General features: G+C 46.4%; 1 protein-coding gene across 12 annotated transcripts in view; it reads left to right on the top strand.

Moving 5' to 3' along the window:
* BMP2 (bone morphogenetic protein 2) overlaps positions 1 to 17873 on the top strand; it is a 236864-nt gene extending 218991 nt beyond the window's left edge. For 9 of the 12 annotated variants that reach the window (XM_085219021.1, XM_085219023.1, XM_085219020.1 and 6 more), the window contains 3 exons: positions 12736 to 13164; positions 13850 to 14190; positions 16186 to 17873. In XM_085219021.1, coding sequence (XP_085075147.1) covers positions 13857 to 14190; positions 16186 to 17030 — 1179 coding nt within the window. In that variant the 5' untranslated portion in view covers positions 12736 to 13164; positions 13850 to 13856 and the 3' untranslated portion in view covers positions 17031 to 17873. The other 3 variants (XM_085219025.1, XM_085219016.1, XM_085219026.1) reach the window with 3 other exon arrangements.
* The last annotated feature ends 6710 nt before the right edge of the window (positions 17874 to 24583 follow it).

Below are 24583 nucleotides of genomic sequence, written 5' to 3'. Positions count from 1 at the left end.
AGGCAACAAGGATAGTGAGCACATTCTGAAGTATACATGTGGGGATATACAGTGCCTGGTAGCTATTTCCCTTAGTATTTAGTTATAACAAAGTATACAAACTGCGGTACAAGGTGAGGAATGACGTGGCTATGGTCCTAAATGAGGCCTCCTATACAGTCAGAATGTAACAGGATCCCAGGCTGATGGGGTGTTTCCCTGAGCTGGAGAACCCCTGGTCATCTCATGGTCCCATTTACTGCAGCCTTCTTTCTCCCTAAGGAAGAAGTAAACAAATCTCTGTTTTTTTTCACCTTGGGGACTAATATTAATATGGATGCCACACCTTTCATCCAGGCTTTTCCAGCCAGAGAGTTCTCAGAGATAAGATATCCATAGACATTATCTATGTCATGTAAGGGTATGTGTAACGGGCTTTCTTAAGGCTGACAGAAATCCAGAGTTTCTGGTTCTCAAGATTCCTTTTTTAGTGTCAGGTAAAGCAGCAGCTCTGGGGTCTGGCAGCTGTTCCATTTCCCTTCTGCTGCATTTCTGCCGAGGCCCATTCCTTCATGCCGTGCTGACTCTGGTGGCAAAGTGAGCATAACCCTGGTCCTCCAGAGCTTTCTGTAGTGAGCGTCTCAGCTGGGAGCACTTATCGTCATCATACCTCTGGACTAGTCCTGGGACTTCCGAAAGGCAAACTGTGATTTAGTCTGAAACAAAACTGCTAACAAGGGACTAAACAAGGCCGTTGTCTAAAGCACTGGATATGTGTCAAATGCTCTGAAGGTTTTGTTTTAAACATAGTAGGTATTGTAAAATGTTCTTGTTACTTACTGCTATCGGATGCAGCAGTACAGATTTTAGAGGCACTGAATGTCCTAAATTGACCTAAAATTGTTTTATTCTGCATAAACATGTCATGATTTTTAAAGAATTTAAGCATTCATGGACAGAGACTTGGAATTTCTCCCCTCAAACAGTACAAAGCTTTCTATTGTGAGCTCTGACACATCAGGAAATACTGGATCTCAGACTTACCATTCTTCAAGACTGAATATTGTGTATTCTGTTGCTCTGAAGATTGTAGTTTTACAGAGATGTTACCACTAAAGAAGAAAGCATGAATCGTTGTCACTTGGGCACATGTCTAGAGATACATCTTTGTGGAGGTCTAAAGGAGGAATATTGAAATCTGTTTTCTTACTCTGCTTGCCATAAGGAGGATGAAAATTACCTTGACGAGAGGATATTAAGAACTTTGCAAGGCTGGCCTAACAATGAGCTGCAAGACAAAGCAACAACTCCTTTAGTGAACCTATGCCATCTCCAAGCAGCAGAAGACAAAATTCTTTACTGTTGCCCCAACATAAAGAAACATGTGTCTGGACATATTAAACACCAGCTACATCTTCCTGCAAAACTGACTGTAGGAAAGGGAAGAGGAAGAAATGGAAAATCCAATGCCAATTTCAAAGTAGCTATTCGACAAAGATGCACAAAAATTTAAAGGAGAGGTAAAAAGCCCTCAGAGCATTTTATGCCTCTGAGTGAGACTGGGAAACAACCGCAGGCTCCTGGGCTAGCCTGCTACAGGTACATTGACTCTTTTGCCTAAGATGTATTTCATTAGTATATCTCAAGGAGGATGGGCTGTTAAATAATTCAAGCTGGATAAGATTTGCTGCAATGGAAAACTTGTATGCCTCTATGCCTCTCTAGCTGAAAAACCATTAGCAAAAAGAGATCAGCACAACATTGTTGAAAACTGGACTGTAAACCTAAGAGGAGAAAATACAGCTGGATTTGAAACTACATTTTAATTTGCCACACTTCTAAATAATTTATTGTACATCTCACAATATATTGAAATTAAAACCTGAAGTATGACATACAGTAAATAATTCAGAAAGGCTCTTTCATCAAGTATGAGCTAGGTTATTGATACTTCATTTTAGTTAGATAGACAGCAATGTCAGCTCCTGCAGGGATCTCTCTGCTGACGGGTTTTGCTGGAGTTGGTACTGGTGAATCCTTTGTAGGCCTCAGCCTTGCAGCTCCCCTTATGCATGCTCAGCAGTAGGCTGCAGGGCAAGTTGTGACCCAGACCGTGCTGACATGCAGCACTGTGCCTCTGGCAGAGAGCAGGCGCTTGTGTGCCACTACAGCTCAACTCGTCCCTACAGCTTTGGGATGTGGCTCCCTGAAGAAGATGGGGCCATGCTTGGAAGTGTCCAGAGCAGTGCTTTGGGTGGATGTGCAACCTGCTTTGAAGTTAGAGTGCTCCTCTATGTTCCTGGGATAACTGCTCTGGGGGGAAGAAAGTCTTTCAAAAGCAAGAGGAAGGAGGCCTTAATTACTTGACAAAACCAAATATTGACATTTCCTGCATGTTAAACTTTCATTCTCAAACCATTGATAAGGAAAAATATTTCCAAGCTTAAAACAAATTCTGAGGGTAGAGCACGTGTGGGAGTCAGGGGAGGCTGTCTTTAAAGAATAGATTCTGAGTTTTCTTGTCATGTTTTATCAAGGGCTAGTCCCAGAAATGCCAAGGTCTTGTAACAAATGTATTTAGGATGGTCTTCAGCTGCTTTGAGTCAGCATAGTTTCAGCTGAGCTCTGTAGGTTCTCCAGACTGACTTCCTATTTCTCTCCAAGACTTAAAACAGAAGCTCTAAAACACTGTCAGCAAAAGTGGTACTAAAACAGAAAGTGTTCTGTATTATACTGATGCACAGTCAGACCAGAAAGAAGCTCTATGGTGCCATAGAAAAATCTAGGTCTGTATCTATGATCTGATTGCAATTATTAGTAAACTTCACTCCAGATACAAAAATCATCCATAGAGGCAGTAAGGGACATTTGTAGACCCTCAGGTGGGCACAGGAAATTGAGCTTCTAATATGGTGACAGCTGGGCAATTAAAAGGAGAAATGAATGTCTTGAAATCTGAAACAGTCCATCTTCCTTCCCTGACTCAGAACTCCTTGATCGCTCTCTGGTCTTAATGGGACATATTGTGCTGAGGACAAATGTGCAGTAAGAGCCAGGTAATACAGGGGGCGATGACACCATGCCCAGCGAAATGTCTACATGAGGTCTGTGTGTGGCTGATGCTCATGGAGCGTGGAAGTACTGTCTTACCCCATCCTTTACTTTCTGCATCCGTATGTCAAAGGGTTGAAGGTGTTTCTTGCAGCACAGGAAGCAGTGGCTTCAGCCCCCCCTCATGTTGGGAAATTGTTTCAGGGTGTTTCAAGTCATTCTGATTAATGCTTCTCTTGGCAAGGAGGGCTGGAAACTGTTTTAAGACACATCTACTGGTTCTATCATCCTGGTGTGAGGGACTGCCTGGGGTAAGGGTTGTTCTGGCATGGGAATGTGAGTGGGTTTCTTCTGATCATGCCTGTGTTTCGTCTTAACTAACTGCATTTTGTTCAGGATGGGAGGGAACCGTGCATGATCCTTTACCACGATCCCTAGCACAAGCCAGATTCCTATAGCTTAAATAATATCACCCAAATCTCCATGGAATCATAGAATCACCAAGGTTGGAAAAGACCTCTAAGATCATTCAGTCCAACTGTCCACCTACCACCGATATTTCCCACTAAACCATGTCCCTTAGTACAACATCTAAACACTTCTTGAACACCTCCAGAAATGGTGACTCCACCACCTCCCTGAGCAGCCCGTTCCAGCACCTCACCACTCTCTCAGAGAAGTATTTCCTAACGTCCAACCTGAACCTTCCCTGGCGCAAATTGAGGCCATGATGTTTAGGGTCTCCTCTGGTGGATCACATGGGTGCTATGGTTCATGAAGATATAGCCTGCCAGCATGCAGTGAGAGAGTTGGGCATAACAACTTCTGTGAGATCAGGTAGGGAATCTGGTCTGGAGGTGGCCACTGAACCCATGTGTCCGTGGCAATGCCCATCAGGTCACTGGTGCAGGAGAATGCCACCTCTTTGCTGAGCCCATGATGGCAGGCTGACCCTATCCAGCGACAGGACTTGTTCTGTGCAATTCTCAGCTGATATGATACAACTAGAAAAGCTATCTGTGGGAGACATAGCACAGCATGAAAGGTGTGCAGGGCCAAGGATCCAGCTCTAAGTTAGGTTCCTACAACTCGGCATCAAGTGGTACTGAAGCACTTTCTGCTCTGTGGTGACTCTCAGTGGCCCCTCAGAAGCGCCTCCATCTACACACAGATTTTTCTCTCTAGTTGACTCACTTGGCTGCTGCAGGGATCCAGCTGGCACTGCTCTGAAACTATTTTCACCTTCCATGCGCTCTGTCATTGCTCTGAAGCCTGCTGCTGCAGGAGAAGACCTCAACTTCAGGAGAATTTCGCGAGATCATCAAACTTGTGCTTTATAGGCTTTTCTCCACTTTGCTTACTTTAATGATGCTGCTGCTGCTGCAGTTGGTGCAGATTACACAGGCAGCACTTGCAGGGAGACTGAGGCACCCAGTGAGAAACATCAGCTTGGAAAAAACACTTCTGTCCATACATCTTTGGTCCTCCTCCCCCCATCCTCCCTTGAGGATGTCATTCTTACTTTAAAAAAAAAAAAGGGAGGCAGGGGAGAGGAAAGCTTTGAAGGCTTAAATCTCAGATGTGAGCTTACTTGAGCTTTTATTGCCTTTTTTCATCCCCAAAAGCTCATGTTCACTCAAAATGGCAATTACTTGAATCTAATTGGAACCATTTTCTGTAGCTCCAGACTCATTGCTTGATCTCAATAATAAATGAACTTACCAAATATTTTTGTTACTAACGGAATTGTAGTTGGGCAGGCCACATCATCAATCAATTTCTTTTTGTAGGCTTAATATGAACCTCATTTGATTTTGAACAAAACAATGTTAGCTAAAATGTTAGCTACTGTACCTTTGGCTGTGGCAGGGAAGGGATTGTGGCTCTTCCAGATTTGGGAATTTGTTTACAAGTAAAGGATTTGAACCATGATTTTAATTACTCAACTAATTTACATTTAATTCAAATATAAACGCAAAGAATTTGTTTGTAATGTGGCAGTTCCAACCAAAATCAGGCTGCTGTTACCCAAAGTGCTGTGTGCACACCCTGAGAAGGGATTTCTGCTCAGCCAAACCTGCTGTGGGAACCAGCTCACTGCAGGAGCATTGGTTTTGGTAGAGGAGCTGCAGTGAGGTGCTGGAGCCCAGGAGGAAAAGGAGGGAGAGGTCCTTCATTTCTTGGGTGGATTGGCCACTGGAAATGAAAAGCCTGCATCTAGGCAAAGTGTTATTGAGCTGCAGCAGGGATGGGAGAAGTGCTTCACCTTTGTTATGCAGAAGCCCCAGGAACAGTGATTAAGGCGGTGATTAAGCAAAGATCACTGATATCTCAGCTCAATTTTCCAGTGCAGAGCTCCATAGGCTTTAGCAAAGCTGTGCACAATTTGCGGCACTGCTTTAAATATTCTCTCTCTTGGACAGTCTCCAGGCACAGTTGGTTCGAGCAGTCCTGGGACCTGTTTTTATTCCATCATTTAGATCGAAGGAATGGCATTAAAAATGCCTTTGTCAGTAGTGGGGCTAATGCAGGGATTTGCCAGCAGTAATCACACTGCTCTTGAGGGACACTGAGAAACCCAAATTCTCTGAATGGGGATGTTTCTACTTATGTTCTATGGCTCTACTTAGAAGTGTTGATGCAGATGATCACCATGTTGCAGTTGAGGTGTCTCCTCTTCCTGTTGTGCACTGGGAAGGCCACAGAGCAAATCAGAGGTCGAAAAGATTGGATTGGACTTGTAACTGTCGCAACAGCTGACATCTGTTGTGTTGGGACCAACAACACAACAATATCAGTGCATCTCCTTGAGTTACTCAGGCACCCTGCACATGTAATTTACCTGCAGGATGCAGAATTCAGGCAGCTTACTGCACCAGGATGGTTTCCCATGGGCAAGGAAACCAAACACTGCAATGAAGTCTCATGCAGATGGCTTCTTGCAGCTTCACCAAATGCTAAGCACAATGTGACTGAGATGCACACAGTAGGCCAGCATAGGGCCCATGTGCTGCTTGGGCAGAATCTCACCAAGTTCCATGCTGCCTGTAAGCTGCCCTAGTTCTTCTATAGAGAGAGTTCAATCCATTAACCTACAGGTCTTGTTATATGCGGGAGAGATATTCCAGGTAGGAGTCATCACTGTAATTCAGTCTAGAGGATTTTTTAAATTTCTAATGAAATTAGAATTCATTATTTCTAGGGTAAGCAAACATGTAAAATAATGTGTACAGCTGCCTGGACACACATGGCAATGAGGTGCAGATGACATTTCCACAGGCCGACTGTGAAATCACTTTGGCTTAAGGGAAAACCTCTATTTTATCTGATCTCTTTATGCTTTCATTTGGAGAATTTTTGCTTTTTTGTAGCTTTGACTTTTCTAAATCCAGCTTGTTTTATCAGAATGTGTCCAGTATTGTAAATGAATGGAAGGAAAAGATAATATTTACGTGTTATTGCAGAGGTGTGTTTCTTTAATCGATCAAAGTTCCTTATTATTAACATCTGATTCTAGAAGTTGTTTAGAGAAAAAATGGATACAAAACACTCCAGTTTTTATTTTGCAAGGAAGCTGTTTTCCTACTAGCTGCAGAAATCAATGTCACGTTTAACTTCATAACGTGCAATTTCAGCTTTCCATTGGTATGGAGAGAGTGACCCTAATTTTTCAATGATTTATTCATAAGATTAATTTTTTGGTCATTGGAGTTCTTCCTGGGCTGTGTGAGTATCAGAACCAGCACTTACAGAATTTATTCCGTCTGTGTAAAATGGACAGAGTTGTTCTCAGTGTTGTTCTCACAATGATCCCTGCTCTGCTGGCTGGCTGTCCTGGGCACAAAGAGAGGCAGGAGAAGTCTGGAGCAGGTTCTTCTCCTTCCTGAAGGCCCAGGGGCTGTTGGGGATGCACTCAGGGACATGGGATGCATGCAGGAAAGCAGGTGAGAAGCTCAGAGGTGCAAATAAGTGGAGTTTTATCCATGGTTCTCCAGCTGAGCTGCACTGTTGTGGTTCCCGAGAGGTGATGGCACACTGTGTGAGGGAATTCACTGTGCCCCTCTGCTGTGGTGGCTGATCCAGCAGAGGAACAAACCGGTATGTCAGTACTGTAACAAGTATCTTCATTGTCCCAGCTGTTGAGGTTGCAAAACACGCTCTCCCCAACACGGGTGGTCTCACAGTGTCAGAGCTTTTCTCTGTTGCTGAATCAGGTGATTTTATTCCTGCTAGAATGTACGGTTTTCAGTACAAACTACAAACAAGGCGCAGCAAGAATTCATCAGGAAACTATTGCACAGATTTGGTATTGGGATTTTCAAAAATGTCTGCATGAGCCGACTGCTTACGTCTCTCTGAAGTTTTAGGAATTTGTGTCTCTAACCTGATTATGCATCCTCGAAAATCTTAGTGTGACCTATATAGGTCTTTGGGCTTCTGTATACCTCTTAAAAGACAGCCTTTCACTGAAACTGCTTTTCCCCTTCTGTAAAACATGAGGGGATGTTGATCTTCCTCCTTTTGGAGAACAGTGGGAAGAAAAAGTACTGTGATGTCCAGGCTGCAGATGTGCCAGGGGTAGACGTAAAACAATTCAACATGTGCTGCTTATTATTAGTTTCTGCAGTTTGGAGTGTTTTTTCAGGATGGCTGCAAAGGGAGTGATGCAGCATCAGAGCAGACAGGGGCCTAGGGACAATCCAAGGAAGTTCTCCAAAGATCCTCCATTGATAACTCCTGTAACACACAACCCAACCGAATACAAGTTAAGGGGTGATGTCTGAACCTGTTGCTGTCAGAACTTCTCTGAAAACTGGGCAGAGCTGGAAACAAGGGAAGTGATGGTAACCAACTCGCAAATAGCTTTACTCCCAGCATGAAGCAGGTGCAGCAGCTGATTGCTTGTGCCAAGCACATGCCACAGGGCAGGCACAAAGCTTTACTATTGCTTTCTGTAGTTCTGTCTAGTTCTAAGAGGATATTTAAAATTGGAATAATAATGACCTGAGAAAACATGACTTTAGACCAGAAAATAAAATTGCAAGCATTCATTATCAAAAGCATACTGGCAAAGAAGTGTTAGAGAACAAGAACGCCTGATGATGCAATGTTTTTCATCCTGCAACTGAGCACAGAAAACCTTTTCATATGCCCTAAATCTGCAGCTACAATAAAGCCTTCATACAGACAATCTGCTTAAACAGAACGTCACGCTTGCCTTTATTTTTTTTTAATTGGAAAACATTATCCAATTTCACTGCTCAAGTATGCACTTCTTAAGGCAATATGCGTAGCTTTATATTATCCTCCATTTTACTTGACGTCAGTATCTGTTCAGTGATGAAACCATAAGCTCCTGAAGTGGCCCATCTATGACGCAGCCATTTCTCTTTTATGTGGTGGAATGCCCTCACCTCGTTTTCTTTCTACCAGGACTTATGTAATTTAAAAAGCCCTCTTTGCTCTGAGTCTTCTGGCTGGAATAGTCAGCATCATGGTCTCTTCAAACATGTGAACTTGTTCCACCGAAACCAAAAGGAATTTCGCCACTAGGTGAGATGGAGCTGTGGGATTCTGGATATTTCAGATTTCTTATTGGCATTCATGTACTATTTAGCCCGAAACAATAGCAACGCTCGAGTCTTAGCCCGTTTCCTAACAGGGCTTGTGGTGATCTGTAAGTGGGGGTCTGCAGAATCATCCCCATTTCAAAGGAGGAAAGAGTGAGGCAGGAAGGGAGAGAAAGGGGTACTCAGTGCTGAGACAGGGACTGAGGTGTCCTGAATCCTTGTCAGTTCACCGCCTGCTGCACCTCCCCAGTCTGACAGTCAGCGTACTGAAGGTAATTAAATACATATAAATCATAGAATGGCTTGGGTTGAAAAGGACCACAATGATCATCTAATTTCAACCCCCCTGCTATGTGCAGGGTCACCAACCACCAGACCAGGCTGCCCAAAGCCACATCCAGCCCAGCCTTGAATGCCTCCAGGGATGGGGCATCCACAAGATGGGGCATCCACAACCTCCTTGGGCAACCTGTTCCAGTGCTTCACCACCCTCTGTGTGAAAATCTTCCTCCTGTTTATCTAACCGAAACCTCTCCTGTCTCAGTTTAAAACCATTCCCCCCTTGTCCTGTCACTATAAATGATGACGGTGCTCAGGAATCTCTCAGGTGGTGGCTCGGTTATTCTCCAGGCTGTCCAGAGGTGTTACAGCATTTTTCCACTTCTTCAGGATAATAGCTACTGTTGAAATACTTGATTTTGAAATTAGGAGCATCTGTAGTATAAAGAGGAAAGCAGGGAAAAAAAAGGTTATCCTTTTTTCCTCTTTCCCCAACAATCATATGAGTTACAAACGATAGGAATTGATTATACAGTATGAAAGTTGCACAGCTGTGGGAGCTCTAGCAACTGCTATCATTCATTAGCACTAGAAACATCTTTGAAATGTAGAAAACACTGGCTCTGTTCTGTAGTTCCTGATAAGTTCCAATTTTCTTCCTACTATGATGGAAAGAGAGCCAAGATGTGATGAATGAAATTGAGACTCACCGTGAAACAGAGCAACAGCTTTGATGAGCTGCCAGATTCCAGCGAAGGTGAATAAGAAAGAAAAAGGCATTTCTGAATAAAATGCCTTTCCCTTCTTCAGAAACAAATCATCGTCTTATAAATTACCTTCTCGAGTGAGAATCCATCCTTCGTGGAACAGGAGACAAACTGCAAAGCAGAGACAATCGATGGATGTTAAAGACAAACTACCAAAAAAAAATGTATCTTGAGAAAACAGCATGAAGTCGTATTTTCAAGAATGACCACACATCGTATTTGCACAGATGCCAACGGGGAGCCAAGTTGAGAAATGGAAGAGCTTTCAGATAATCTCTATCCTTTATGAAGCAAAACCTCAACATCACTAACACATCTTAACTCATTTTCAGGAGCCACGCCCCTCACATTTGATGCTGTATCACGTGGATTTTTCATGCTTCAGCAAAGGTTTCTCTTAAGACGTTTAATCACTGCAATGTACAAAATACACAAAAAATCCTCAGTACAATTAATATGTCAGGTCAAAAGCTCACAATATCTGTGGAAATGGGCCTAAGAGAGGAATTTTGGAAGTGCTCGGTGTTGGTCTAACAGGTCTGCTGAAGTCAGTGGTAGACCTGTTGAACAGCAGTGTGCACAGAGCAATATGTGTGTTTCTGCAGACCTGCCCTCCAGCTAAGCCAGGAACTGGAGTGTTTTGTTAGTGATTGTGATTTCCAACTCGAGATCCCAGCAGCATTTCTCATTGAAATCTTCAAGCTGGCTTCTGCCCACTGCAACATTGGCATTGGTCACAGTTAAACCAGGACAGAAGAAAGACACTGTCTGGTGGCACTACAGAAATGCAATTTGATGTAGTATTAGTAAGAAGAAAGCGCTGTGGGGAAGAAGTCCTTCTTCTTGCCTCCCCAGGTTTGAAAAACAGATCTCACTGGGTTGTAAAAAAGCTATCTGTTTGTGGGTACTTTATTTTACTAAGAAAACCCAACAGTGCATAAAGTTGACACCTATCAGCTGCAATTGGGTGCCTGCAAAGGAGCACCTGGATCTGAAACCCTAGAAGCAGGTGCCTTTAGCTGAATACTCACTGGCACAGAAAAAGCCCACACCAAACCACAACAACACTGAAGCAAGGAAAAAAAAAAAAAAAGAAAGAAGGAAAAATAATAGGGTGTGGATGTGCAGAAATTAATCCAGTCAACTATACAAAGTTAAGGAGTATGGAAATGAAGTTTCACAATTAGAGATCTATACGGTCCAGTTTCCTAAAGCCCAGTGTCTGTATCAGATCTCTTCAGCACGAGTGCTGGTTTCTTTGTCAGGAGTGGAGCTGATGCACCAGTTCTATCTGAAGGGTAGCTCTGTAGGAGAGTGCTGCTGTGGGAGACCAGGGTGAGGTGAACCTTCTGCAGATGTGCTGCTTGCCTCCTCGTGTTCATGGAATCCAGGAGGGATTGTGGGGCCAGGAACTGCAGTTTGCCTTCAGTTTTGTTAGTTTGGGCTCACGGTGCACAGCTGTAGGGGGGGGAACGGGCCAAGGGCGTTGTGCCTGCCTCAGCGGCTCCTTCTCCATGCTCATCACCCAACAGAGGATCTCCTGCAGACGGTGCTGTGCTGGGCACTCAGCACAGCTTCTGCTCCAGGCATAGGCACAGGCATCTAAGGAAGAAATGACTTTTTCCTGGCATGACCCACTACAGAATTGAACTGGGATGGCAATTATAAGTCAAAGTGCACATTTAATGCCAGTGATGTGTAAACTACATTGCCATTGTTATTTTAGTGCTGATTTACATAATTGGCGTAGTGGCACGCTGCTTGCACCTTGTTTGTGTCAAAGACTAACAGGAAGTTAGAAAACTAAACATTATTTGCACTGAAATGCAATGGAAAAGTTACAGAACTTTTGAGGGCCTTTACCCCTCCATGTGTGCCCTGCAGCAGCAAGCGAGGGTCAGGTGAAGGAGCCTGGGGAGTAGCTGGGCCAACGGGGCTCTCCTGGCTCCACAGTGATGCCGGCACAGTGCTGGGAGTCCCCACTGGGCACTGTCCCAGGGCACAGCTGCAGCTGAGGAGAAGGCAGGAGAAGGGACCTGTCCCAGTGCAGATGTTGTGTCGTGCTCTAAGTCAAGATGGAGGGAGAAGGCCACTCCCAAAGGAGGAGCTGGGAATGGAGGTGTCAAGGTTGTTATCGCTTTAGATTCTCATCCGCAGTTATTTTAGGTTTGGCTATGGCTTCTCTGCAAATGAAGTCCCCGAGAGGCGTTTGTGACCTCACGGGCAGCGACCCGCACGGGGCCCCAAACCCTGCGACGGCCCCGGCGGTAGGTGCCGCACAGCCGCGCGGAGGGGCCGCGTCCCACGCAGGCGGACAAAAGCCGGGGCAGAAGCCGCCCCCGAGCGCGGTGCCGCGCCGAGGCGCAGAGCGGCAGCGGGGAGCGGGCAGGTGCGGAGCGGGGCCGCGGGCAGGGAGCGCCGCGCCGCCGCCACTGGGGGGCAGCCACGGCTCAGGAACGCGCCGCGGCCGCGCGGGCCGGGCCGGGGCCGGGGCACGGGGCAGCGTCCCGGGTGCTCCCGCCGCGCCCCGACGACGGCAGAGCGGGGAGCGCGGCTCCCAACCCGGGGCCGGGCACCGCGCAGTGGGGCGCGGGACGGGCGCGGCTCCGCGCTTCGGGAGCGCCGCCGGGTGCTCGGGGTCGGGTCGGGTCGCGCGACCCAGCGCTCGGCCCCCGCGCGGGCGGACGAACGCACGCACAGACGACGGGCCGGAGGCCACCGCCGCGGCGCGGCCGGGCGAGGCAGGGAAGGGGCGAGGGAGGAGGGAGAGAAGCGGCGAGGGAGGGAGAGAGGGAGGCGGCGTCTCCTTTAAAAGCCGTGCGGGGCCGCGGCCCGCTCCCACAGGGCGGCTGTGATTGGCGCGGGCCCGCGAGCCTCCGGGGTCGTGACATCGGCGCGCAACAAAAAGCCGCGGCGGCGTTCGGCCGCCCCCGTGCATGGTGCGGCGCGGGCGGGACAGGCGCGCGCTCGCAGCGCTGTCCCCGGCGCTCCTCCGCGGTGCTCCACGCCCTCCGGAGGGTTGTTTTTTTTGTTTTTTTTTTTTTTTTATTGTAGGTTTTTATTTAGTTCTCCTCCTTTCTTTTTTTAAGGGAGCGGAGCAAAGCGAAGCCGAACTCCTCTCTTCATGTCGCTGCGGGACTCCCGGTAAATATCCGTCCGTCCGCTGCGGGTGATGCGAAGGACGCTCGCGAAAGGCGCCGTTCCGCTCCGTAACACATAGCACCCACTCGCGGGCGGGCACGCGCGCACCGAGAGGAGGACGAAAAGGAAGCGCCGACTTTTCGACCGCCGCTTTCCGAAAGGAGAAGCCTTCCCCTGACAGAGACCTTCCTTCTGCCTCCCGCCCCGCCGCCCAAGGCATGTTCCCGAGGCGCTCCGCACCGCGGGGAGCTCCCGCTTTCCGCCCGGCAGCCGCAGAGGAGCAGCAGCAGCGCGGTTCGGAGTAACTCCAAGTGATGCGGGGACCACAGCCCGAGAGCAGCACGCGCTCCTGCAGACGCCAGCCCCGCCGCACTCAGGTACGGCCCCGCGGCCGCTGAACGCCGTCTCCGCAGGATGACTCCGTGCGCTCCGCAAGAGAGGGGGGACGGGACGCTGAGCGTGTCGGAGAGCGTGTAGCGATCCTTATCCCGGGCGGAGTTTCGCGGGGGAGAAGAGCGTCCCGCGGCTCCTGCTCGGGACGGAGCGCGATCGGCTTTTTTTTTCTTTTCTTTTTTTTTTTTTCTTTCTTTTTTTTTTTTTTTTTTAACCTCCTCTTTCCACGCCGGGAGAGAGGGGCCCTACTTCTCCCTGCGCCCGGGGAAGCCGCGGCTGGAAAGCCGGCCCCGGGCCCCGCGCCGTGCACGGCCGGGAGGTCCCTCTCCCACCGCCCCGTCTCTCTCCAACCCCGTCCCCTCGGCGGGGGGCCGCCGCGGCGCACACCTGCGCCCGCCGAGGGCAGCGTTCCGGCCGCCCGCGCCCCTTCCCCTCGGCCCCCCGCGGCCCGGCTCGGCCCGCCCGGCTCCCTTTGATCCCCCGCCGCGGGGTTTTCGTGCCGCCGCGCACCTGAGCCCCGACGGGGCTCCCTCCGCGCCGTCCCGCGCGCCATGGGCCGGCAGCCACCTGCGGAGCGGCCCCGGCCGCCCCCCGCCTCGCGGCGCGCTCCCCCGGCGCGGTGCCCGCGCTGACCGCCTCCCATCGACCTCCTCCTCCTCCTCCGCGCAGGTCGACCATGGTTGCCGCCACCCGCTCCCTCCTGGCGCTGCTGCTCTGCCGGGTGCTGCTGGGCGGCGCGGCCGGCCTCATGCCGGAGGTGGGACGGCGGCGCTTCAGCGAGCCGGGCCGTGCCGCCTCGGCGGCGCAGCGCCCCGAGGACCTCCTGGGCGAGTTCGAGCTGCGCCTGCTCCACATGTTCGGGCTGAAGCGGCGGCCCAGCCCCGGCAAGGACGTCGTCATCCCCCCCTACATGTTGGACCTCTACCGCCTGCACGCCGGCCAGCAGCTGGGCTACCCGCTGGAGAGGGCCGCCAGCCGCGCCAACACCGTGCGCAGCTTCCACCACGAAGGTAGGGGCCGAGGGACGGGCGGAGAGAGCGGGAGGAGAGCGAGGGAGGGCCGGAGGAGGGGCGGCGGGGCGGGCTCCGCGCTTCGGAAGGGGTTGCGGGTGCGTTTCCAGAGCCCCCCCGGGCTCCGGCGCTGCCGGCGGGAGACTCTCGCCGCGCTCTGCCGGCTGCGAACGGAGCGTTCCCGCGGCGGGCTTTCTTCGGGCGAGGCGAAACGCCGAGGAAAGCGTCCCCCGAGCCGCGGCGAAGGTTCCTAATCCCTTATCTAAATCCCCGTGGGAGATAGGCGAAGCGGTCCGGCGCGGCCTTTCCCTGGCCGCCGTCGAGCGGCGGAGCCCGGAGCCGCGCCGCGCGCCCGGAGGTAACGCTCCGTCCGCTGGCTGCACGTCCGGGGAGCCGTTCCCAGCGACCGGCTTCCACGGCCGAGATCGCTGCCGCGTGGGGCCCGCGGAGCCGTCGGTGCGCGCCGCTGCTGCGCTCTGCAGGAGACGTTTCCCCGGGATGTAACCTTCACTGGCCGTAGTCTCTGGCGCTGGCACACGGCGGCTCTGCTTTAAAGGCAATGAAAAGGCGGTCGCCCCTCGCTCTTCAGGTGGAACTGTGCTAAGAAAAGAAATGTGCTTGGACCTAATGGTTCTGCTGGACGGAGGTGGCCCCGGTGCCATTTGGTGGGAAGTGAGATCAGTGGTGAAATGTAACTCTTACTGTAGTGGGGAAGCAAACAGCAGCAACGCATGGCTCGTTCCTTGTAAGCCTGTGCGTGGCAGGCAGTCTCCCACTCAAGGCTCTGAGTGGGAGAGGAACTGAGGGGCACAGAGTGTAACTTGTAGGCAGACAGAATGGTGTTGGAAGCTGTGGTGTTGCCACAAAGTCTTTGACATAGAAGTTGTTCTCCAGTTTTCACAAACTGGAGACGAAAATCACTGTGACTCCATTTTTCCGTTGAGTTCTCACTGTTGGTTCGTGACTTCATTAAAGCAGGAGGCTGTGCTGGGAGCGCTCACACATCTGCATATTTACAAACGCCGGGCTGGTCCCAAAGCACTGCAAAACTGAGCCCTGCCTGATGTGGGAAGTCGTGCTGGAGCCAGCAGGGAATGGCACAAGGCTAAGAACTGCTCACATCAGTGCCAGCTTCCCTTCAGAAAGTGAATGGATCCCCAGGATGTTGAGTAGCAAAATGAAAAACCAGGATTTCAGAGAGATTTCTGTGGGCAAACAGTGTTTCTTCTATGTCTGCAGCAAAAACGTACAGTGTAGCAGCCCTACACTGAAGTTCCATTCCTATCTGTTGGCTGTAAGGGGAAGTGGCAGGGGGCTTAGGAGTTGCTTTGGTTGCTAGAAACATGTTGTTCCCTTATCCCTTTAGCATCCATCCTTTCTAGCAGCTAGACCCATTTTCACAGTTCTTTGGACCGCATACTGAGGTGTGCTTGTAAAGTGTCCTTACAGATGTTGAGGTTGCTGCCTCTAGTTAACATATGCAAATCCCTGCATTAAGATTGAGTAAGTTACTTAAATTGTGGAGTACTGTATTTCAGAGTGAAGCTTAAGAGCTTGATGCTCGAGCCACATTCTTGAAAAATGCAGAAAAGCAGCAGATCCCCTTAAATCCTCAGTCGGTTTTAATGATTCTCATTAGACCTCCGCTAACTGTAGTGCTCAAGTTTTCTCACTGGTGTCCTTGAATTCCAACGTGATGCTTCATGTTTCTCAGCACTCAATGACTACCTGGAATGCAGAGAGCACCGGTATTCCATCAAAGTGCATGACAATGAATGAAGCGTTCTTAACTTCATGCTATACATACTTGCGTAAATAAACAGAAGGATGAGGGAGGCTTGCTTTCTACGTGGAAGTCTTTCAGGTCTTGTTTGTTGCATGCCAGCAGCACGTATCTGAGGGGTTTGGTTGCTTGTCTCAGTTCCTAACTTTTTTTTCTCTCTCCCTCTGCTCCCTGCCCCCTTCCCTGCCTCCCCTCCTGTTTAATCAAATTAGAAGTTTTGGAAGAACTGCCAGAAACAAGTGGGAAAACAGCACGACGTTTCTTCTTTAATTTAACTTCCATCCCTAATGAGGAGTCTATCACCTCAGCTGAACTCCAGATTTTTCGGGAGCAGGTGCACGAAGCCTTTGAGAGCAACAGCAGCTACCATCACCGTATTAATATTTATGAAATTATAAAACCAGCCACAGCCACCTCTAAGGACCTTGTCACAAGACTTTTGGACACCAGGTTGGTGCATCATAATGCGAGTAAATGGGAAAGTTTTGATGTAACGCCAGCTGTTTTGAGGTGGATTGCACACGGACAACCTAATCATGGGTTTGTGGTGGAGGTGGTTCACTTGGACAAAGAGAACAGTGCCTCCAAGAGGCACGTTAGGATTAGCAGGTCTTTACATCAGGACGAAGATAGCTGGTCTCAGCTCAGGCCGTTGTTAGTGACGTTTGGGCATGATGGCAAGGGGCACCCGCTTCATAAAAGAGAAAAGCGTCAAACGAAACACAAACAGCGTAAACGCCACAAATACAGTTGCAAAAGGCATCCGTTGTATGTGGACTTCAATGATGTGGGGTGGAATGACTGGATTGTTGCCCCGCCGGGGTATAGTGCCTTTTACTGCCATGGGGAATGTCCTTTTCCGCTGGCAGATCACCTAAACTCAACAAACCATGCCATTGTTCAGACTTTGGTCAATTCGGTGAATTCCAAAATCCCCAAGGCTTGCTGTGTGCCGACAGAACTGAGTGCTATTTCAATGCTCTACCTTGACGAGAACGAAAAAGTTGTACTAAAGAACTATCAAGATATGGTTGTGGAGGGTTGTGGGTGCCGCTAACACAGCGAATATATCGGACAAATGAGGAAAAAAAAAAAAAAAAAAAAAAGCTGACACTTTAATATTTCCCAATGAAGACTTTATTTATGTAATGAAATGGAAAGAAAAAAAACACAACTATTTTGAAAATATATTTATGTCTACGGAAAGGTTGGGAAAACAAATATTTTAATCAGAGAAATATTCCTTTAAAGATTTTAAATGTATTTTAGTTGTACATTTTATATGGGTTTAACCCCCAGCACATGAAGTATAATGGTCAGATTCTTATTTTGTATTTATTTACTATTATAACCACTTTTTAGAAGAATAGCTAATTTGTATTTATATGTAATCAAAAAGAAAAAAAATATAGGGTTTGTACATAATTTTTCAAAATTGTAGCTGTTTCAATCGCGTGTATTTAAGTTGAAGAGAAGACACGGAAGGTTACCATGGCAAAGTGCATAGCACATTTGCTTTCTGCAGTGCTACTGTTAAGGTCACAAGTTCAAGTCCAGAAAAAAGTGGATAATCCACTCTGCTGACTTTCAAGATTATTATATTGTACAATTCTCAGGAATGCTGCAGGGTGGGCTGTCCAATCCATGAGAACTGGCATCCTCCTTAGGTGGAACATTTGGATAAGAACCAGACGTTGCTGATCTAGTATAAATACTACTATTCCTGACTAATTTGCAGAGTGAATATAAGAAGGGTCAATAGAAATCCCAGGGGAGGTGGGGGTGGGGGAAGAACAAATCCTTTCTAGACCTACAGAAAAGCGAATGTTTGATGTTTCCTTTAAAAGTCCTTCCTTTAAAAGTCCTGGCCAAATATAAAATAATAAAAACTCAAATGTCATCTTTTTTTGTGATTATGTATACTGAAGAGGAATAATTATCTTATTTGTACTGGCCCTTGTCTTTAACGGTTGGATAAGCGTTGCGTACTTCTTCACCTCAGGTGGGAGCTCACTTCTGTGGAGTGTAACAGTGAAATTGTCGATTTTTCGTGCTTCATACAGCAAGTTGTTACTGTGAGCAGCCTCCCATCTAACCTTGGATGATGGTTAGCAGTTTTACAGATTAGCTTCTCTTCCTTCGTGGGGTTTTGTTTGAAAGGTTTTTCTTTTCTTTCCCAAGATGTTTGGATCTCTTTCAGATAATAAATCATGAAACTCTGCTATTTCTCTCTGGAAAAATCCAGTCTCTAAGAAAACACGGTTCACTCGTCCAGCCATCACAGGAGCAACCTGTGCTTACATCATTTAACTTTCTAAATTTATTGTGTAAGGGACAAGAGCATGACTTGCAGTTGGTAATCTCAGCATTACAGCTAATGCTTCTCATGCTGTTGTATGTTTGCAGACTGGTATGGCAGTCAGCATATGGGTTGTGGAACATGAGGTGAGCATGCGGAGGCTGGGTTGCTTGTTAGATGAAAGCTATGCTGAAGAAGTACGGCAGGAAAGTAGCTTCTTTTGGCTTCTCAGTGATCCACTGCAAAGCTGGGAGCAGAGGGAAGTTGTCTTAGACCACCTGTGGTCTTAGGAGCTCTTTGCTGTATTTAGCGAGTATAGGGTGGCTCTGTGCTGATGCTTTGGAGATGTCCAAGCCCCCTTGCTCTCCATTGTGACCCATTGAATGGAACAATTTGGATAAATGAGGCAGCATGTCCTAAAGCCACACGTACAGTTATCCCATTAGAGACCTCTCCAAACCAGCTCAGGAAATATGATTCTGGCTTACTGTTAGTATAACGCATTACTAACAACAATCTTCTGTTTTGCATGGCCTTACCCAAACTCCTGCTTGTTGCCAGCATCTTCTAGGTTACAGCTGCTCAGGAAAACTGACCTAATAATATCTTAGAGGTAGTCTTACAGAGAAGTATGCTTCCTCTGTGGTTAATGTAAAAAGCAATGGGGGGAGAGGATGGGAGAGAAAAACTAATGTTACTTCTTGTTGGCTGTTTCCAATTTCATCTTGTGAGTTTAAAAATGTGTTAGGCAAGCTGTAAGCTTCTGTAGTGAGATTAAAACCTTGGTATGCACCATTGGTTATTCTTAATAACCAAGAGAGAACAATCTACTGCTCTGCAGTTTGGCTGTTATTTTTTGCATTACTGGTCATGCTGGTATTACATAGTAGTCTACAAGTTTGCTGGGTGAACAACCCCTCATTTCTCTTTTCAAGAGATGAGTGCTGTTCTGTTGGCCTTTTTCTCATTTTTGAGACTGGGAATCTTTGCAGAGTTGTGGTTTGCCTTTCCTCTGCTTGGAAGGGCATGCCTATTTTACTGAGAGGTGACAGCGGTTGTTTTGGAAAGGTTATCAGTCAGTGTATGCCACAGTGCTGCAAGAACTCAGCAATCATTTGGGATAGATGGTGCCAGTTAGGTCACAGTAGCACTAGCATGCTCTGTAACTTAGGTTTGCAAAAGCTGAACATAAAGCTGAAAAATGGATTGCACCATTTCTATGAGCAGAAAAGATGATCCCAAACCTGCTGCAATCAGTGAAGACCCTACGGCACGTCTAACCAGATCCTAAGCTCCAGTGTTGCCAGGCTTAAGTTTCACAGCTCCTAGTCCATTGTGTGTAACTAGGTTTAGGGAGGCTTTTTCCAGAGAGGTGACTGCCTTATATCTTCTCTAAGGCACAAAAATGCATTGATGCTAATCTTGTTTAAAAAAAACAAGCAAACAACAAACAAAAAAACTTGGCTTTGGTGCTTGTCAGTGCATGAGCAGTAGTGGTTTGTGGCGTGGTGCTGCATTTCTTGTGAAGGTATACTTCTAGTTGCTTGACAAAGAACTGCATAGTTAATAAAATTCATGGTGAGGTCAGTATGTAGTTGTAAACACAGCAAGAACCACTCCTGTAAGAGCCTGCTTCTGTGTTTGTCACAGAACTTCCTTACCGATTTTGAGGAGAAAATACGCATGCACCAAGCTCAACAAGTCAATGCATTTCTACAGAATTGGTTTCAAAGTGTGTTGTCTTAAGTTCTTGACCTTAAATTCTCTGGATTGGATATGTGTGAGTACTGTGCTGAGTAATTTGTTTAGGATTTTTATAAAGAAGGAAACAAAACAGAGACTGTCCTGCGTGAGGACTAGAAAAATCTTACAGAACATCCGTGTTCTTAAACTCTTAAGTGTTGGTGATCAGATGGCCATTCTGAAATGTGGGTTTTCTGACGTCTTCTCAGTCCAGTAATGACTGCTGAATAATCCTAAATACTGAAAGTATGCTGTTACCACCATATTTTAGTACTTATTATAGTTCACTATTACTAATTAGTGTTACAGTGCACTACAAGAAGAAATTAGCTTCCCCCCACATCCCTCTGCATGAGAAAAAGCATAAGATCTAGAAGGCGAATTTCCCTTTGTCACCCTGAAGTCTATTTCCCCTCAACATAATGCTTCTAGGTGCTTGCATATAATCTATACAGGCATAGATTGTGATAGATAATGTCACCATTTGTGCATTTCAGATAAGCATTCTCTAAACACAAATGTGATCAGCACCTCTCCTTGTCCTTTTGAGACTCAGTAACAGCTTTTTGAGTGGCTTGATAATTTTTGCGCAAAATTGGGTTGGACTTCTGTGGTCAGCAACGTGTAAAAATGACGTGGGAAGACCTTCAGTTGAGGTAAGCTCTCCAGAGAGCATTGGCTGTTTTCACCCAGCAGGATCTGTTTCTGCTGTGCTAACCTGGGTTCATTGTAATCAGACACTGAGACTGTATTTTCCTATGACCATAAGGTTTGGGTGTCCGCAGGCTGTCACTTGCTCTTTCCCTTGCTGGGCAGTGAGAGGCCTTCCATTGGTGCTGTCAGTAGTGATGAGGAATAGAGAGGAACACTGCTTGCTGTACTCCTGGCTTTGAAGATAGAGTTCAGCTGGATGGCATTTATGGTGGACCCACTTTGCTACCCTATTCGAAGAGGATAATTATTGAACTATTTTATTATATAGCTATTCCCAAATTGTTGATTTTTTTTTTTTTTTTTAATTGATTTCAGGAGGCAGCTAATTGCCATATGGCAGCTTGATGTTAATGTTTTATGAAGATCAGGAAACAAAAGTTTATGAAAAGCTTTTGTATAGTAACTGCAGAGTTTCAAGAACTGTTTTATACTTCCTGACAGTGCAGGTCTGGCTTAATGGTTTGTTTTTATTGCTTAAGAGTGTAAACTTTTCTTTAGCCAATGTGTGGAAATTATATCCTCATCCCGCATTACACATCTCTCATTACTCATTCCCTGCTTTCATTTCTGCCATCTGTAATCAGAGCTTTACTGTTTCAACTGCATGTAAAATGCTCCTATCCTGTGCACAGTAAGTTACTTTCCTTCAGTTGCACCCACCCCTACAAAAGAAGAAGAAAAAAAAAAAGTAGGAAAAAAAAAAAAAGTGGGGGAAAGGCCTACTTGGTCTATATTGTTTTTCTCTGTTTTGGGTGGAGTCTGTCTTAGATTCTGGTTGCTAGATGGTTTCTGTAGTAACCAGCAGAGAAAAAAAATCCAAGACTGAAAAGGCACTTTTAAAGGTGCCATATCTTGCCTGGAGTATTATTTATCTCATTATAGGCACGGAATATTTCTCTTCTCCTTTATGTTAAGGCTTCCTTTCCCTTCTTGGTAGGATGCACTGCTGCCATGGAGAACTTGATTTGTTGTGATCTTGCCATACGAGAACGTGAGGACTGCAAGTCCTATTCCCAGTTGATTTAAGCTGCTCAAAATAAGGATGAGAAGCCAAAGGCATTAAAAAGTACTTTAAATGTTATAATTGTTACTAGCGCAAACTACTTTATTCTTTAGTTACATGGGGGGGGAAAGAGCAGCTAGGTTGAGAAGGACCCCTAGAATATACATGACTGCTTTGAGGAGGGTGTTGGGTAGGAGTGGTATTCTTTTATTTTGCCAAGCTACTGTGTATAAAGGAAAAAACACAGCTCCTTCAGAATATATTTTTATTCTGCTGTACTTCAAAGGTGTTTTTTTTGTTGTTGTTGTAAAATCTCTTGGGAGAAGTAAACAGGTGTATGAGAAAGTAACCATTTGCATCTACTACGTTGGACTTGCTTGGGCACAAAAAGGATGCAAAAAATTATTGTGAGATTGGATCTTCCCTGTCTCAGCAGTGCTGATCCTTCATAGCTGTACTGCTGACAGCTTTGTCTGCAGCGACCAGTCATGGTTTCCTGAGGTGGAATTTCTCTTCCCTTTGAGATCTGGTCTTCTGTCAGTGCCCTCTGGGATCTAGCAACATCCAGGCCACAAGCCTTGTGCCAAGGCCGCTCAGCAAAGTGGGTACACTGGTTTTTGTCCTGTTTCCATGTTCTTTGCAGCGGCAAATTTGTCTCTGCCTTCAGCAAGAATCTTGGTTCAGGAAGTCTTCAGGTTCACACCTGTTGTGTGCAGCAGGAGACACCTTGGAGCACTGGGGACCATGTTTGTGACTTGCCAGAAGTCTGAGGGCCAAAGGCCATTTGCACCTGTATTTACATAGTGCTCCAAAGGCGCGCAGCTCTCATACCTGCCCAGGCTTGCATTTCCCTCCGTAGATGAAGGAAGGCTGAGAGCTGTTGGACTTCCGTTCTCCAGAGGCATGGAGCTTGCAGTGGGTCAGCTGGGTTCTCGGCTCATCATGCAGGGTAGTGACAAGCAAGCTTGTAGTTCTGCTCTTCAAATTTCATATTCTGCATATTTGACTGCTAGCACAAAAGCCAGACTAGGCTAGGGCAGCAGTTGGCTTAACTCCAGGAAAGAGCAGATTTCTGGCTGCTTAGTTTGCAAAAAGGCCAAGGTTTTTTTTCTGGAAAGTAGAGATGAGCAAGGGAAGTGGGAAAGGACCTACAGATTTTTTTTGAAGCGGAAAGTGTTTAAAATTTGTACATGACTTCAGGTAGAGAGATCAGAGCAGTGAATTGATAACATTCTGAAAGTTCAGGTTCCCACAGCAAATGGACTGCGGCAGACTTACAATTTAATGAGGCTGGTAATCCCATTAGAGATTAAATTAAGAAGGTCTTTTTGGGAGATCACCAAGGAAATGATGAATACTGTACTGTAGTTTGGGTTGCAGTGCCAAGTGATGGAGAGCTGACATGTACTTCTTTCACCGCAAGGTACTGTTCTATTCGGCGTGTCTCATTAAAACAAAGCATTCAACTCCAGCTCTACAAACAGAGGCAAATATGTTATTACTATTACTAGCATCATTCTGGAAATAACATGCAGATTAAAAGATGTAAATATAAGCAGATCTGCACATTAGCAAAGCTCTGAGTTCATTCTCAGGCAATCTGGCCCTTTTTATTAAAGCAAAGCCTCAGAAGACAAGGAGAGCACATATGAAAAAGAATACATTTCAGGTAACTATTGTCATAACTCCATTAGCTTGGAACTTCCACAAAAACAATTTTTCTAGCATCCTGCACACCCCAGTGATGGGAAAGTGTTGTATGGAATAATGACTCTGTAACCACAGACTTCAAAAGTCTAGAATGTCTGCGGCGTGATGGAAATAGCTGTTTCCACATCAATAATATACACACAGAGTATTGAAGCTTAATTGCATGGCCAGTGGTGATGGGAGGGGGAAGGAGAGAGGATATCTGACTGTGACCGCACCAAACACGTGGGCTGAGCAGAAAGCCTCTGCTTTGCAGCCAGAAACAATGATTTGGTTCGTTATAATCTTGACTTTTGCATTTCTCTCATGAGTTATTGATAACTTCGTATGGGACTTAATGGAGTTATTGACTTAGGAATTAGGTCCCATTGACTTAGGAAGAGAGTGAGGGTGTATACTATTTCCTATAAACATCACTCACTGGCAGTTGTTTCCCACTATTCTATTTTAAGGGCAATGTTGGCAGAATTTTTTTCTGATTGTATTTTCACTCTCTTTCATTGAATGAAAAGATCTTGTGCTTAAAAGCAGGCTTGCACTTCTAATAGTCCATCTTCTTTGTCATTTTCACAAGAAGTCCTGATTCTCTAATTGAGATTGTAGTATTGACATGAAGGTAATTCTGATGTCATGAACTGCTGCTGTTGGACTGGGTCCTAATGCCCTTTGCCTTGTCTTGGCACTGTAAAATACAGGTACACCTAATAGCTTTAAGTGAAAGATGAACAGCTTTTGCTCTGCAAAACATTATTGGCATTACTGATATTCTTTTATAATTACTGTGGAAGACCCAGGTACTGCAATGGCAGACATGTCAATTTTTTTTTTTTTTTTTTTAAGGTATCTCTTTCACTGTACAGGCTACTGGCATCTTACAGGCTTACTTTAAAACTTCCAGTGCTTGAATCTCAGATACACCATAAAACTTGAGATCCTTCAAAAGAAAATTTCCTCGTGCTCTGGCAAAAAAAGCTTGAAAATGTCACCTTGAGACTTAAAAATCAGAAGAAAATGGAATTGGTGCTTTCCCTTTCTTAACCACTGGTATTTTTAAAATATATCAACATTGTTTATTATTTAAGATTAGCGATAACATGTGTTCTAGATGGTGTTCTTCTAACTGATTCATTCTTCTACTTCT

Source organism: Meleagris gallopavo, chromosome 2 (assembly GCF_905368555.1).
Source record: "Meleagris gallopavo chromosome 2, MGAL_WU_HG_1.1, whole genome shotgun sequence".
Classification (NCBI taxonomy): Eukaryota; Metazoa; Chordata; class Aves; order Galliformes; family Phasianidae; genus Meleagris; species Meleagris gallopavo.
The sequence above is the reverse complement of the archived record's forward strand: the minus strand, read 5'-3'. Positions and strand labels throughout refer to the sequence as shown.